The sequence below is a fragment of the Crotalus tigris genome, unplaced genomic scaffold, assembly GCF_016545835.1.
Source record: "Crotalus tigris isolate CLP2741 ecotype Arizona unplaced genomic scaffold, ASM1654583v1 scf7180000024450.1299024, whole genome shotgun sequence".
Taxonomy (NCBI): Eukaryota; Metazoa; Chordata; class Lepidosauria; order Squamata; family Viperidae; genus Crotalus; species Crotalus tigris.
In genome coordinates this window covers 530120-545005 of record NW_024100619.1, presented here as the reverse complement: position 1 = coordinate 545005, position 14886 = coordinate 530120, and the positions used below count along the sequence as shown (strand labels likewise).

Sequence of the window (14886 nt, the reverse complement as noted above, 5' to 3'; positions counted from 1 at the left end):
ATTTAAATTGATTTTTATTTCCCAATGAAGTACTACACAATACATAAAAGCAATATTATTTTTAGGAATACTGAAAACCACATTAACAAACTCCATGCAAGAAACAACTGAGAAACTTAGGAATTCATGCAATGTATAAATACCAATATTTAATTTAGATCATGTTATTTAAGTAATTGCAATGCCATGAAAGTACTTCAAATCAGGAAACTCTGCATGAATGTAATTTATATTGTAATGATAGAAGACTCTTGAAAAATTGTATTTATTTAGATATAAACATTGGTATAATTATTTTCTTCAACTGCTCAAGTTGACTTCTATAGGGTTCTCCCTTCATTTTCTTGCCATAATAGAATCTTGCAATGTAGAGAGGTAAAGAGAGAAAAAGTCTAGCCCAGTCATCATAGAGCTTTTACACCCAAGGGTAGTCTTGAATCTGGTCTCCAGATTTGTATTCCAGTTCCTTAATTGCTATATCACACTGGATCTTTCCAGCCCCAATCTTTTGTACATCCCATTAGAATTGGAATAGATTAAGCTAAAGAACAGAATCCACTGACATTGTTAAAAACAGCACCCAGTTCTGTGGTTTTCTACAACGCAACTGTTGAGAGACAAAAATAAAATTGTATCAATCAAAAGAATAGTTACTGATTCTTCTGCATTAAAAGAGCCATTTTGCCACAATGTCCGTTATCTTAATTCAAATCTTTTAGGATTTAAAATGCAACAATTTGTATAAGATGGGTAGAGGAAGCAATTTAGAAATTCTTTGGGTCGATTTATTTTTACACTGTGACAGAGTACTTAATAATGTTGATATGCATGAGCTGACCTTTAGTTTGCAGTAAATATCATCTCATCTAACATTATTAATTTGTCCTGTATGTCACAGACTAAGCCCTTAATACTGTTTATCATTTTTTATCTAGCATTCTGTAAATTTTTTTCATTCAAATAGCTATAAAAATTCACAGTTTAGATAAAACAAAACAATCTGTTATTTATTCAACCTCGTACAAGTCATAAAAGTATTCTGATGTCCATAGAGTTCACAGAGTTTAAAATTTGAAAACTTGTAGCTACGACACTGTTACATCAATTTTCTTTCAGTTTTAGTAATTTCTACTTGTGAAGAGCACTTCCTGTTTGTGTCCTGTTTCAAACACTGCATTTTTCTGCCTTGGAGGAATATACAATGAAGTATTTACAAAAGAAGATCAAGTTATCCCTCAGAACTAGGATGATATTCTAGAAGCATTCTTCATGTAGATGAAACCTTTAACTTTATAATAGTTAAACTGTTAACCACAGAATAAATATTAAATAGCATAATAACTTGCCTCCTAGGTCATGGGTGCTCCATCACTGCAGGTTTTTAAACAAAGATTGGACTGTCGTTTGTCTGGGATGGCTTGCGCATTCCTGCCCTGGGCAATGTTTGAACTAGATTTCCACAAGATCCCTTCCATTTCTGATTCTATGAAGATTCCCATAAAGAATCAATTCAATGAACTATATCCCATTTGCAGTAATGTGATTAGCTTTGGGTCAGAAAGTAAGTCTCAGACATACTGTTTAGAAGATACCAACTGGCTAATCTAAAAAAAAAAAAAATTACATGACTTTTAGCTATTTTACTGAAAGTACCTGGTATAAAATCACATGTTTGGAGATAATGTGTAGATGCAAAGAACTGCAAAACAAGGGAAATGTTTAATATCTATGGAGATTCTGTCATCCAGGTCATGATTGTCATATGCAGTAAGACATGTGCAGATCTGTACATTGAGGAAACAAAATAACCATTTCATAAACACATGGCACAACATAGGAGAACAAACCCATCAGGACAAGATTCAGCAATCCATCTGCATTTAAAAGACAAAGGCCACTCTTTTGAAGATAGCAAAGTCCATGTTTTAAACAGAGAGGACGGCTGGTTTGAAAGAGGAGTCAAAGAGGCTATCTATCTCAAAACTGAACAGCCCTCTCTCAACAGATGGGGAGGGATACGACATCATGTATCTCCAGTCTACAACACAGTCCTTTCAGCAGTTCCAAGAAGGCTCCACGCCCATTTGCACTACTCAGGTGATCCTGAGCACACAGATAAACCTCCAAGTGGCCTCAATGACTCTCTAAAAGAATGCAAATAACCAGCTGTCTGCAAGGAGTATAAATCCTCCCATTCCCAGTCACAGCTGAAGAAACTTCTTGGATGAGAAGCAAAATGTCTTCAAAGAAAAACGAAGTCCAGTTAGTTACTTCTTGAAAAAGCACCTTTGGGACAAGAAAAATGCTTGCTTTGAGAAAAAGAATAAATAATTCAATAAACAATAAACATGATTTTTAAAATAATGTAACAGCAAGAGCTTTAAGAATTTCTTAAAAATAATGTGTGCAAGTTAAGAATCTCATAAATTCATAATTTATCAGGCTACTATTTTCTTAATTTACATCGTATTAACCTATTGTGTATTTATTTTAACAAAACCACACCATTATTTTGCTGTAACTCAATATAAAGACAAAACTGGCCTTAAAACATATCAGACTTTGCATTCCATTACTTTACAAGGGAGAAATGTCCCAATTTTAAATATCTATTTTTTAAAAATGAGGAGTAACATAGCATTATCTTAACCTATTATCGAAAAGCTAAGTATATTCAGACCTGGCTATTAATTAGAATATGAAATTTTTAACATCTCATTAAATGGTAACAATCACTTCTGTACTGTCATAATGAAAATAATATAAACATGTTCATGGAATCACCAGGTGTTCAACTCAGCTTCTGAGTTATCCAATTTTATCTAACATTACCTAACATAGATCTAATAATCAATATATTATTAGAAAAAAGGGATCTAACAAATCAATATAGTAACTGATAAAGCACAGAATGGAATAAGTATAAATGTGAGAGAAGAAAGAGAGCAAGTCCAAGTTTTATTGGTACAAAGTCATGCTGCATTCAGGAATGACATTGTTGGAGGAGAGCCATATTAGTCTAAGAGTCTAAAAAAAATACTGCCAGAATCCATTAGATTCAAGAATGACACAAATAATAACACAGGATAACCATTTTTCTTCCAAAAGTTTGGCTCCCTGAACAATTTTTTGGTGATTATGATAGAACCTTTCAAACTGAACACAAATACAATTTCAGAATGATTGTATCACATAAGAATCTTGAGAAATATGAAATTTTAATGACAATATATTTACTTGCACAATGTTTCTGACATGCTGCATGAGTTTAACAGAGCTAAAAGTGTTTTGTTGCTGATTTTCATTTGTACTTAAGAGTCCAATGCATCTCATTACAGTGTCCAAACAGTCAGTCAGCATTGATGGATTCCAGTTGCCCTGATTCTGTTTTTCCATTGTGGCAATGTCCTGGTTAAGTCTTTCACCATATTCATCACTGAAAGCACCTAGATTTGCAAGAATTAAGCTGAAGTAGGGATGCAAGAAATGAATCTTCAGTGACATGTTGCACTTTATGGTATACTGTAACATATTTGTCAATCAGCTGAATGTAGTTTGATGCTCTGTAACTGCTAAGAAAATTCTCAATGACATCCTTGAATGCTTTCCAGGTGATCTTCTATGGCCCCACTAACAGATCTTTAAATTGTTCATCATTGATTATGTATCTGATCTGTGGACCAACTAAAATGCCTTCCTTAAACTTGGCATCAGTTATGTTCAGAAATATCTGTCTCAAATAATAAAAACTTTCACCTTCCTTGTTCATCGCTTCCACAAAAATTTTCATCAGTCCGAGTTTTATGTGAAGCAGGGGCAAAAATATCTTTGTTGGGTCAACGAGAGGTTCCTGTGCCATGCTTTTCTGTCTGGAACCAAATTCTTTTGGAGTGGACATTTCTTTTTAATGTAATGTGACACTCTTGCACAGCTGTCCTATTCACATATGTAACAACAGTACTTGGCATATCTGAGCTGCATTCCAAGCAGCCGAGCCACTACTTTTAGATCTCCACAGTTATTCCAGTTGTACTTGGTCACTGGATGTGCTTCAACAATAGTTCCTTCATATGTTTCCTTCATGCATTCAGATAGCCAACCAAAACTAAAGTGTCTATACTGCCATTGTATAAAAACAAATTTCCATAAAATGGTACCCTGAATGTTAAATTACAAGGTATTTGCATGATTAGTAGCCAAAAATCTATAAGACACACCCAAAAGTGTTCAGGAAGCAAATTTTTTGTTGTCCAATGTAATAATTATACCTAGAATATGAATTATATCTCTAGTATTGTTTTGTTCAATATTTTAAGTGCACTGAATCTGAAAACCTCTTTGCTTACAATCAAATCTAAAGAACATTAATATGAAATCTGTATTGACTATGACATCACAATATACAACACTTTGTATTAAAAATATACAGAATGAAGTGTACACATCCCATACATGCTGTTCCACATACATTTTTGACAGCCACAATAGGTTTATCTCCATTATCCAGACAGTCTCCTATGGATTATCTTACCAAAGACATAAAACATACATCGATAAGTGCACATGTACAAAATACATTTTAAATTAACCCAAGTGGGTAAATCAGAAGAAGATAGCCTATAATTTGTAAAGGTAGTCCTCAACTTACAACTGTTCACTTAACAATGGTTCAAATTAATAACATCTTTCATAAAAATCAGTTATAGTCTAAATGAGAACTTATGATCATCATCCCGCCCTCACAGTTACATGACTGAAATTCTGGTGCTTGGCAACTATCTCACATTTACAATTAGTTTGTAGCATTGTGCAGTCACATGATCACAGTTTCCTATGATTTTCTGCTACTTTCTGTCACAAAAAACTTACCATGAAAATTACAGTCCAAATTTTGGTTATAAGTCAAATACTACCTATGATTTTCTGCAATTTATGACCACATTGCTGAAAGTCAGCAGGGCTAGAAGTTTTCATCTCTGTATTCAGACTGAGAATTAACATTTAACCTTCCAGTTAAACTTGGCACTATCTTTGTTTCTACTAATATTAACCTTTAACAACTATATGAACACTTCTATACACAGCAGAGAAAATGCACATCTGGGAAAAATATTCTACGTGCAGAAAAGGCCTTCATCCTGCAGTGGATAGACAATGGCTAAAATGGTGATGATGAAAAAACAATATGGAGGCTGTAATATTGCATATGATTGTTTTCTTCTAACAATATAGTTGCATATAAATGTGTAGTATTTTTTACTATTCTGGAACACAGTCAAATTCTTTAGTTAACTGGCATACCTGAATACTCTCACATCCAATGCAGCCATAAAACCAGATGGAGCACTTCTAAAAGAACGAAACAGTGTAGGTAAAAATTCTCTCACTTTCCTGCCTCACCAATCTATTTGTTCTCATGTCATTGCCCCACCTACTGCAATCATAGTTACCACAAGAATACCACAAAACATAGCCCATAGCTATAGAAAGGCTACCTCTTCTAAAATAAATTCACAGTATTCTTTGTCAGTCTTCTGGAAACTGTTAAAAAACGAAGTTCTTTTGGAGGGCCTTTTCTTGAGTTTATACCTGATGCCAACTGGCTTTTTGTTTCCTGTGTTATTCTTTGTTTATCTTTTTGTTCCCTTGTGTGGAGGGGAGAGGAGGCTGAGGTTATTGTTACCCTTGTTATGATTCTTCTTGACTGGCTTTAACTTCACCAAGGATGCTTTAACTTTTGTTTATACAGCATATAAGCCATTGAGAATCATCTGATTAAAGCAAGGTAGAAGTATAATCTAGCAATCAATCAATAACCCCATGCAGTTTCAGAATGTACCCATCTGAAATAATGGACCGGAAATTGTACCAATCAAATGAAAAATGTCAATAGATTAACAAGGAAGTTTTCAACCAACCCCAAACTATAAATGTGTTTTTAAAGAAGTGTTTTACAGCCATTCAAATTGTGAAAAATCCGAGATAGGAGAATAAAAGAGAATGCGAAGGAAGATTGACCATTGACTGAAGAGACAAACCATACTGGAAACAGCTGCCCTACCATGAGAGAAACAGGCAATATCTCTTACAGACAACCAGTTCTTCTGAGCCAAGGAATCTTCCACATGAGCTATAGCCTGCTTCTTTATAAGGACCTATTCATGAACAAGGCTAGGGAGCAGGAAATGGTTATCAATCAAAAGCTATGTATGAAGAGCAAAGAAAGGAACTATGTAGTTCTCTCTCCAGAAGAAAAACCAAGAATTAGGAAAGGCATTGCAATGGCTTTCCCACTACTTATAGCTAAAGGACTAAGACTTGACTTATTTCTATCCCTCTCAAAGAAAATCTGTAAGTACTCTAGATCAGGGGTGTCAAACTGCCAGTCCACGGGCCGGCTGCATCATACAGAAGCTGCGTCCAACCCAGCTCCGGCAATGCAAAACAAGTTGCGACACATCACTTGACGTGGCTCTAGATCAGGGGTGTCAAACTCAATTTCACTGAGGGCCGCATCAGCACTGCAGTTGCTCTTGGGGGACTGGGTGGGTGTGGCCAGGGTGGGTGCAGCCTACTGGGTGGGTTGGATGGAGTGGGTGTGGCCTACTGGGTAGGCACGGCCAGCTCTACATCATTCGCGTCAAGGGTGCCTGTGGGGGCCTGGGCAGGCAGGACTGGGACAGATCTGAGGGTCTCTGGCAGAAGGAGGTGGGACCGGGGCAAGCGCCAAGACATGTTGCATTTCTTCATTCCTCACAAAGGGTGACACCTCCCCAGCATGCACCCAGGGGCTGGGGCTGGTTCCTCGCTGTTTCTGTTCGGCCTTGTGGAGCTAAGACTGAATGCATTTCAGCATAGATGGCCACCACAAAATTGTATATTGGCTCCTGGCCGGCCTGGGCCAGGGCAGCGGGGGCCATTCCTTCACTGTTTCCAGGATGGCTTCGCGGGCCACATGAAACCACTTCGCGGGCCGCATCTGGCCCCCGGGCCTTGTGTTTGACATGTCTGCTCTAGATGGTTCAACAAGATACTAGCAAATATCTAGCCGGTTTTAAGATTTTTCTGCAGAAATAAATAAGTGTAGAACAGTAGTTCTCAACCTTCCTCATGTTGTGATGACCCCCAACCCCCCATCCAGCTGGCCGGGGGGATATCAAAAACTTGACCCAAAAAAAAAGGAAAAAAAATGGGAAAGTATAGGTTGTCCTCGACTTACAACAATTCGCTTAGTGACTGTTAGAAGTTACAACAGCATTGAAAAAGCGAATTATGATCATTTTTCACACTTATGATTGTTGCAGCATCCCCAGGGTCATGTGATTTACATTCGGATGTTTGACAACTGATTCATACTTATGACATTCACAGTGTCCCGGGATCACGTGATCAATGGCCAGGGGGCATGGCCAGCTGATCACACATGTTGCAGAGTGCCTGTGGAGGGGAATCTGTGGGTCTCTGGGATGGGATTGGGGTGGGTGCCTGCCTTCCTTCCCTCCCCTTGTCCCTTCCTTCCTTCTTTTCTTCCCTTCCTTCACCTCCCTTAGTCTCTTCCTCCTTCTCACCCTCTCCCATTGTCCCTTCCTTCCTTCTTTCCTTCCTTCCCTTCACCTCCTGCTTAGTCTCTTCTTCCTTCCCTCCCTCTCCCATTGTTCCTTCCTTCCTTCCTTCCTTCCCTTCACCTCCTGCTTAGTCTTTTCCTCCTTCCCTCCCTCTCTCCCATTGTCCCTTCCTTCCTTCCTTTCCTTTCCTTCAAATCCTGCTTAGTCTCTTCCTCCTTCCCTCCCTCTCCCATTGTCCCTTCCTTCCTTCTTTCCTTCCTTTCCTTCCTCTCCCTTAGTCTCTTCCTCCTTCCCTCCCTCTCCTTCTCCCTCCCTTCCTTCCCTTTGTCCCTTCCTTCCTTCCCTCCCTTCCATTGTTCCTTCCTTCCCTCTCTCATTGTTCCTTACTTCCCTCCCTCTTCGTCCCTTCCTTACTTCCCCCCTCCGTGCCCAGGAAGGGACAAGGGGAGGGGGATAGGCGGCCAGTGTGGCTGGGGGCTTTGCTGCGGGCAAATCTGCCTGTGCACAGGCAGAGACAGAAGAGAGCTCCACCCAGCTCACTTGCCCAGCTTCGCTGAAAGACATGCCGCTTGCTAAGTTAGCAGAAGCTCCAGGATCAGCGCCGGGCTACAGCTGATTTGCACTTCTGCTAAATTAACAAGCGGCATGTTTTTTAGCGAGCAAGTTTGCTGGGCAGGAGCCAAGGAGAGCAGCTACAGCTGCAGAAGCGCGGATCAGCTGTAGAGGCTCACCCCGATCCTGGACAAGAGGGAAGGAAGGAAGGACAGAAGGGACAAAGGGAAAGAGGGAGGGAAGGAGGGACAAAGAGGGAGGCAGAAGGAAGGAAGGAAGGAAGGAAGGAAGGAAGGAAGGAAGGAAGGAAGGAAGGAAGGAAGGAAGGGACAATGGGAGAGGGCAGGAAGGAGGAAGAGACCAAGAGGGAGGGAAGGAAAGGAAGTTCCAGCTAGCAGAGGCTTGGCAGCCCGGCTGCCAAGAAACAGAAGAGCGCAAAGCCAAGGAGAAGAAGGTAGCGGTTTCCTCCCAAAGGGGGCTCCTTTTCTCCACCCTTTCCTGGGTTTGTGGAGAATTTCTCGTCACCAACGCTGACAGGTGCTCCTTCGAGCCCGCCGCAAGCTTTCTCGCCCGCTTTGTTTCTCCTCTCCCTCCCCCACTTTCGTGAGGATTGTGGCGCCCTTGGGAAGCCGATCGTGCTTTGAAGCTTAGGAGAGGAGGAAGAGTCCCTTCCTCCTTCCCTCCCTCTTGTGCCAGCTGGCGCAAGTTCGGGAGTCGCCAGCTGACAGGCAGGAGTTGGGTGCTGCAGCGGCCTCCCCTTCGCTGACCTGCGTGCACGAGAAGAAGTCAATCCAGTTGCTGCACAATGAGTCCCTGGGGAGGGCGGGGACTTGCTCTGCACCTGCACTTTTCATGTGCCCCCTGCAGGGCACATTTGGTAGAGTTCGTGCAGACTGCCGCCAAGCAGCATATTTTCCACAAACAAGTGAGGTGGAGCGGAGGGAGGGAGGGAGAGAAGGCGGTTGACAAGCCCTGCCTCAGACCATCGGAAATATGTGTTTTCTGATGGTCTTAGGCGACCCCTGTGAAAGCTCGTGCGACCCCCAAAAGGGTCGCAACCCACAGGTTGAGAACCGCTGGTGTAGAAGATCTGGTGTCATCAAGGAGGAAAATTTAAATACTGTGAAGTTTTTAAGAGTAAGAATGTTTGTAGGTGCATTTAGCAATTACAGTATAATTTACAATTCCGTCATTTCTCCCTATAGCCCATAAACATCTTCCTCTTTATTTTCCTGTATACATGTGTGTGTGTATGTATATATAGTTATTGGACTGCAGTAGTAGATTATGATCCACAACCTTCAATGAGGGGGTCTTCATCCTGCAGCAGATTGATTTGGGATGATGAATGTCATTAAGCATATTAATTTGGGGACAAACTAGTGACCCAGAGAAAAAAATCCACAATTCCATGAGAGGTAAACAAGAAAGGGGTTGCTATATTCCATGCTAAAAGCTTCCTCATTAGAGGTAATGATTGGCTCTTTGCTTATTGCACATTGCAACTTACAAAATGGAAATTTATGGTGTGAGCTCTACTCTTATTTTTATTGCCTGAACTTGTTTCTATTACTTGAAAAGTATGTGAAATACAACCAAAGAAATTCCTTTCAAGACATAGGATTACATGTTGCTTCCCTGCTCTTGCTGGAAATTGATGCCCGGAGGCATATTTAGAAGTAGAAAAAATGCTAAAGATAAATGACTATCTTAGAACAAAATGATGTAAAGAAGCAGCAGCTGTAAATTATTCACAGTCTGATGAACAATTCAAGAAATATCAGATTGTTCAAGAACAGACAGAACAGTGCTATAAAATTCAATATAAGTGTGAATGGAAAACCTGTTTTAGGACTTCAAATCATCACTTTATCTTAAAACAGTTTTTTTTTTAAAAAAGGGAAAATGAATGTAATTAAATATGAATGAAACAAATCAAATTTCATTAGTTAGCTATGCACTATTTAAATGATATGTACTATTCATACATATAGGACAAGCTAAGTGTTCAATTCCATTAAAGCAGTTTTCACTGACAAAGCTGATGAAGGATTGACTATTTTCCATTTAGATCCTAAAACACTTTCAAAATGTACTTAAGAATCCATAAGTTGCAGGATGAAAAAGAAAGTCTGCACCTCCTGCAAGCAATTTCATCCCAACTATAGCAGAGCATAGCATAGCATAACTGAAGTACAGCAATGATAATAGCAATACTGCAAGACAATATAGCTATAGATTTTATTATTTGTATTGCAAATTGTAACATACTAGTTCTTCAGTTGCATATGGTCCCAAGATTTACTTTCCTTTTTTGAAATGAATGTCTGATTAAAATCAAAAGCAAAAAAGAATCCAGAAATTCCTTTAATATCAACTGTTGGTTAATTTGCTACTGTTAAAGAGATATCAACTTTATTAAAACAATTTCTAATTTGTGATATACAGTTCTTCATAAACATTCTTAGACTAATTGAACATGCTACAGATTAATAATATACTTAGGTCAGAAAAAGTATTCTGTAGTTAATTAGTATATGAAAATTTGCTGTCATTAAGGTATGTTAAAGGTTCCAGATCAAAGAAATTAATGAACAGAGTTTATCAATGACTAGTAGCCTTGGTAACTAAACATTGCCTAAAAATATGCCTCTTAAACCTAGCTTTGTGTGAAGGTTTCTTAAACTATGTTGCTAATAACTACTAAAAAAAAGGATGCTAGATAAACATTCATAGAATGGCAATGTTAATCTAGAAATGGGCCTATTTCCTAACAACTGCCTTTGGGACTGTCTAAATGAACTAATATAATCCAAATGTTATGGTTATACTGTTTGTTGTTGGAATGGATACTACTGGCAGATCAATTCTTCCTTTCCATTAAGTCACTACCTCAGGCACCCCCAAATCTGTCCCAGAGGACTGACAACCCATGCTCTTAGGCTAATTGTATTTAAAATATCTCAAAAATGAGACTTGCTTCTGTTACATGCAGCAGTTCCTATAATAGTATAATCATACATTTGTCATATTCAGAAGCACAGGTTTATTTTACAGTTGTGTTCTTTTATAATTGTTTCCTGGTAGGCATATTTATGACTACAGTATACAATTAAAAAAGCAACAAACTACCTACCTTTCAGAGAAATCTTTTTTTTTTTTTTTTGCAAAAAATACAAAAAACTTTCAAACAAATTGTATCAAAATGAAGGGAAGAACAGATATACTTCTGGATATTAATTAAAACTGCAAATTATTTTTTCTATGCATAGTAGCCACACTAAACGTTCCTACGGTTTAAAAGGCGAGATTTACTGCACAGGGTACTACAATTGTTACAATTGGATTTGCCCACATAGTCAGTAATTTTAATATGGAACTGTTCAGCAGCAATGTATAGGATATTTATCTTGTATAATTAGAAGAAATTCTGATTGTCACATTATGATACTTTTAATAGCTCATATCCTCCAAGGTCCTTATGAGAGCTATGGCTTAGTTATCATTATATTATTCATTAATAAATTATTTCTTTTTATTAGGTATATATAATTGAAGCAAAATATTTCTGAACAATGCAAAATACACCGGCTATATGTCATTAAGCTTTGATCTTCTCCTTCTTAGATTTTATGTAGAGTACACCCTCATTATTAAGAGATTGGAAGCACTATCACAAGTGTTTGAAAACTTCATCTCATTCTCTCCTATGCACATTCCATTCCTATTACTATTTTAAATTTTATGCTTATTTCTAAAAAAGAAAGGCACAAAAAGTTCAAGTCAAAAGAAGGAAGCAGATATTTTTAATTATGCTTATAAAGTCTAGAAGCATTAAATCTGAAAATTAGGTATCTGAGATACAGAGTTTCAACAAAAGTTCAAAAGGCATAGAGTTCCTAGAAGAACTTAGGAGATCAACTTGGAATACTGAAAACCAAAAATAAGAAACAAGTATTCCTGGTTATAAATTTAATCTATTCTTGTTACTGAAGGCTTATAATTTTACTACAAAATTATAAAACATTCCAATATTATATTTAGGATTGACAGAAAGAAGTACTAAGTCAGCTATAAGATAAATGCTTTTGGAAGTTAACACCAAATATGTTCCAGTGAAAATGCATCTTAAAGATATTAACATACAACAGCATTACAGGAAAATCAGAAATTTCACAAGTTTCCTTTCTCTTGAAAAAGATAACTAAATTTAACAATGCAGATAGGATTTGTTCCCGTAATCTGTTTCCTTTAAGAAATCATATGTTGTTTAAAAAGTATGTGTAACTTCTATTCTTCTCCTTCGAAACCAAAACAACCCAAGCAGAAATCATAGTAAGTAGAAATAAGATAAGCAATACAAGTAAGTATTAAAATGTATCATGTACTATCAGCAAAAATCAAATACTTTTGAGTTACAAGAGAAATACATTTAAACAGGCTTCAAGATCATGAAATACTCATGCATCTAAGGAGAGAATAGTTTTAACATCATAAGGATAAATTTGACTAATTGATTACAACAAGAAAATATTGGTGCTGCCAGCCTTTCAACACCATAGTATCCAATCAGTTTCTGTTAATTATATGGGCATCTACTCAATTGGTCAACAGCCAATTTCCCATATAACATATAACAGGATAGTACTTTTTTCAACTTACTATAACATACAAGAATGCTTTTTTTTCCTAGTTAGACCTAGAATTGCAGAAATCTTGTAATTTTTTCTAAAATATGTCATTAAGCCATGATGAATAGCACAGAATCAAATTGCTGAATAAACCTAAAGACCTTTTGAAGAACATCTTACTTACAGTAGTAAATGCATTTGGAAGCACTAATATTTATAAATTATAGAAATCAAGAATGTAGATACAATTACTGTACACAGAGGCACTTAGTCAAGCCAGCATACCATCACCAGAGAAGATCAACTCTAAAGTAATAGGATGCTACTGTCTACTTTTTGTCTTTTGTATAATTAGACTATTACAATCCCAATGCACTGAGCTTTTCTTTTCATTGGGCAATGATTGGTTTTAACCTCTGTCAAGGTCTTCCTCTTCAACCTTTCAACATACAACAAACATTTTAACATACACATTTAAACTGGGTTAAAGTGCAACAGGAAAGACCAAAACCTAAACTTGACAGAAGTGAGACTGATATTCTCTAAACTCAAATTATTACAATATCAATAGGTTGAGGCAATATGTATATATTAAATTCCTTCTAATAATCCAATTTTAACAAGAATATTCTGGACAGTTGACAGGTTGAAATACATTTCTCCATTAATTTTTTAAAAAATATTTCCTTTTCTACTCTTTCCATGCATTGTATCTATTTCTTTAAAACTGTTTTTTAAAGCATCAGTAGTCAGGAGTCTGTTATTACAGCATATTTCATCTCAACTAGATATTACTACTTGTTTTGGACTCGGTCTCCAGCAACACAGGATGCCAAACAACTATTGTAATGCTCTGTATTTTTAATTTAGAAAATGGTAGGTTAATGATACCTGATCAAATATATTTTTCACTGCTCAGAAAACTTTAAATATACTAGCCACCGCAGGAAGCCATTTATTACTCAGATTAAAGTAAGGACTGTGTATTTCACTCACACCACACCCTTTCGTGTCTTTTGCCAATGTTCTCACCGCTGGCAATTCCTAGAAATTTCCTGCCAGGTCATGGTCATGGTCAAAGTGCCTATGATAACCACACCTTGCTATCCCCCCCAACACACTCACAAGTTCCCCAGGAATAGAGCACGTCCCCTGCTTGTATTTCTTTAAAAACTCAAAAGGCTTAACTGCTATGTAAAGGATGCACCCCAAGCTCAGAAGTTCATCCAAGTGAACAATTGTTAACCACGGTAAAAACTTTCATTGTTGTTTATGGACTTTCAATTCTATGCAAATACATTTGCATCTACCCACAGGATGGAACAAAATTTCATCCCCTTCCATTTTACAAGCTACCATGATTTTAAATGGAGAGATGAGATGGGAGAAGAATAAAACAAGCCGAAGGGGAAAGAAGGCATCTGCCACACACGACTCCAAGAACAACTTCCAACTTTCTGCGCGCCTAACTGACCCGGCGTCTTCCCCAACACCCAAGTCCACGACAGGAAGAGGAGAGGGCGAACAGGGGCATCCCTGGAGGAGGAGAATTGAGGGCAGAATCACCTCTGCCCTAAAAGCCACTCAGCGCTACTCACCCCATGAGCCAGTCCATGACGCCGCCTCCTGCAAGGCGCCGCTGCGGTGCTGGGCCAGGCGGGCGAGCGAGCAGGCGGCGGGTCCGGCTACGTCCTTGCCTGCCTGCTTGCTTGAGGAACTCGCTTCACCGTCCGCAATGGCCTCGGAGGTGACTCATGGGTGCCGGTCCCAACGCGGACCTTGTCCCGCCTGACTCCCGCTCTCCTCCTCCGCGTCGCCGCTGCCGCCGTCCGAAACTGCCGTTATTTTCCCCCCCCCCTCCCTCCGGGCGGCTCCGCTGGGTTCCCGCCCCTAAGGCAGCGCCCGCCGGGTCCCCTCAGCCAACCAGCCGAAGTAAGCGAGCGACACACACCCTCGGCTCTCAGGGTGGCCGGAAGTAAACACACAGCCTTTCCTCCAACATTTTCTCCTCCCCTCCCTCTCCCACGCCCGGCTACGGCAACTCGGAAGGGACAAGCGCGCCTGAGGAAAGATGGGAAATGGAGTCCGATCCAAGCCTCTTCAAGGCGCGAAGTGCGAGACCGGCTGCTGGAAGAAGA

General features: G+C 38.8%; 1 protein-coding gene across 1 annotated transcript in view; it reads right to left on the bottom strand.

Annotated features, from left to right (window-relative positions):
• MOB2 (MOB kinase activator 2) overlaps positions 1–14621 on the bottom strand; it is a 152394-nt gene extending 137773 nt beyond the window's left edge. The window contains exon 1 of the mRNA XM_039332155.1: positions 14347–14621. Within this exon, the coding sequence (XP_039188089.1) occupies positions 14347–14363 (17 nt within the window). The 5' untranslated portion in view covers positions 14364–14621. The remainder of the gene's footprint in view (positions 1–14346) is intronic.
• Between the last annotated feature and the right edge of the window lie 265 nt (positions 14622–14886).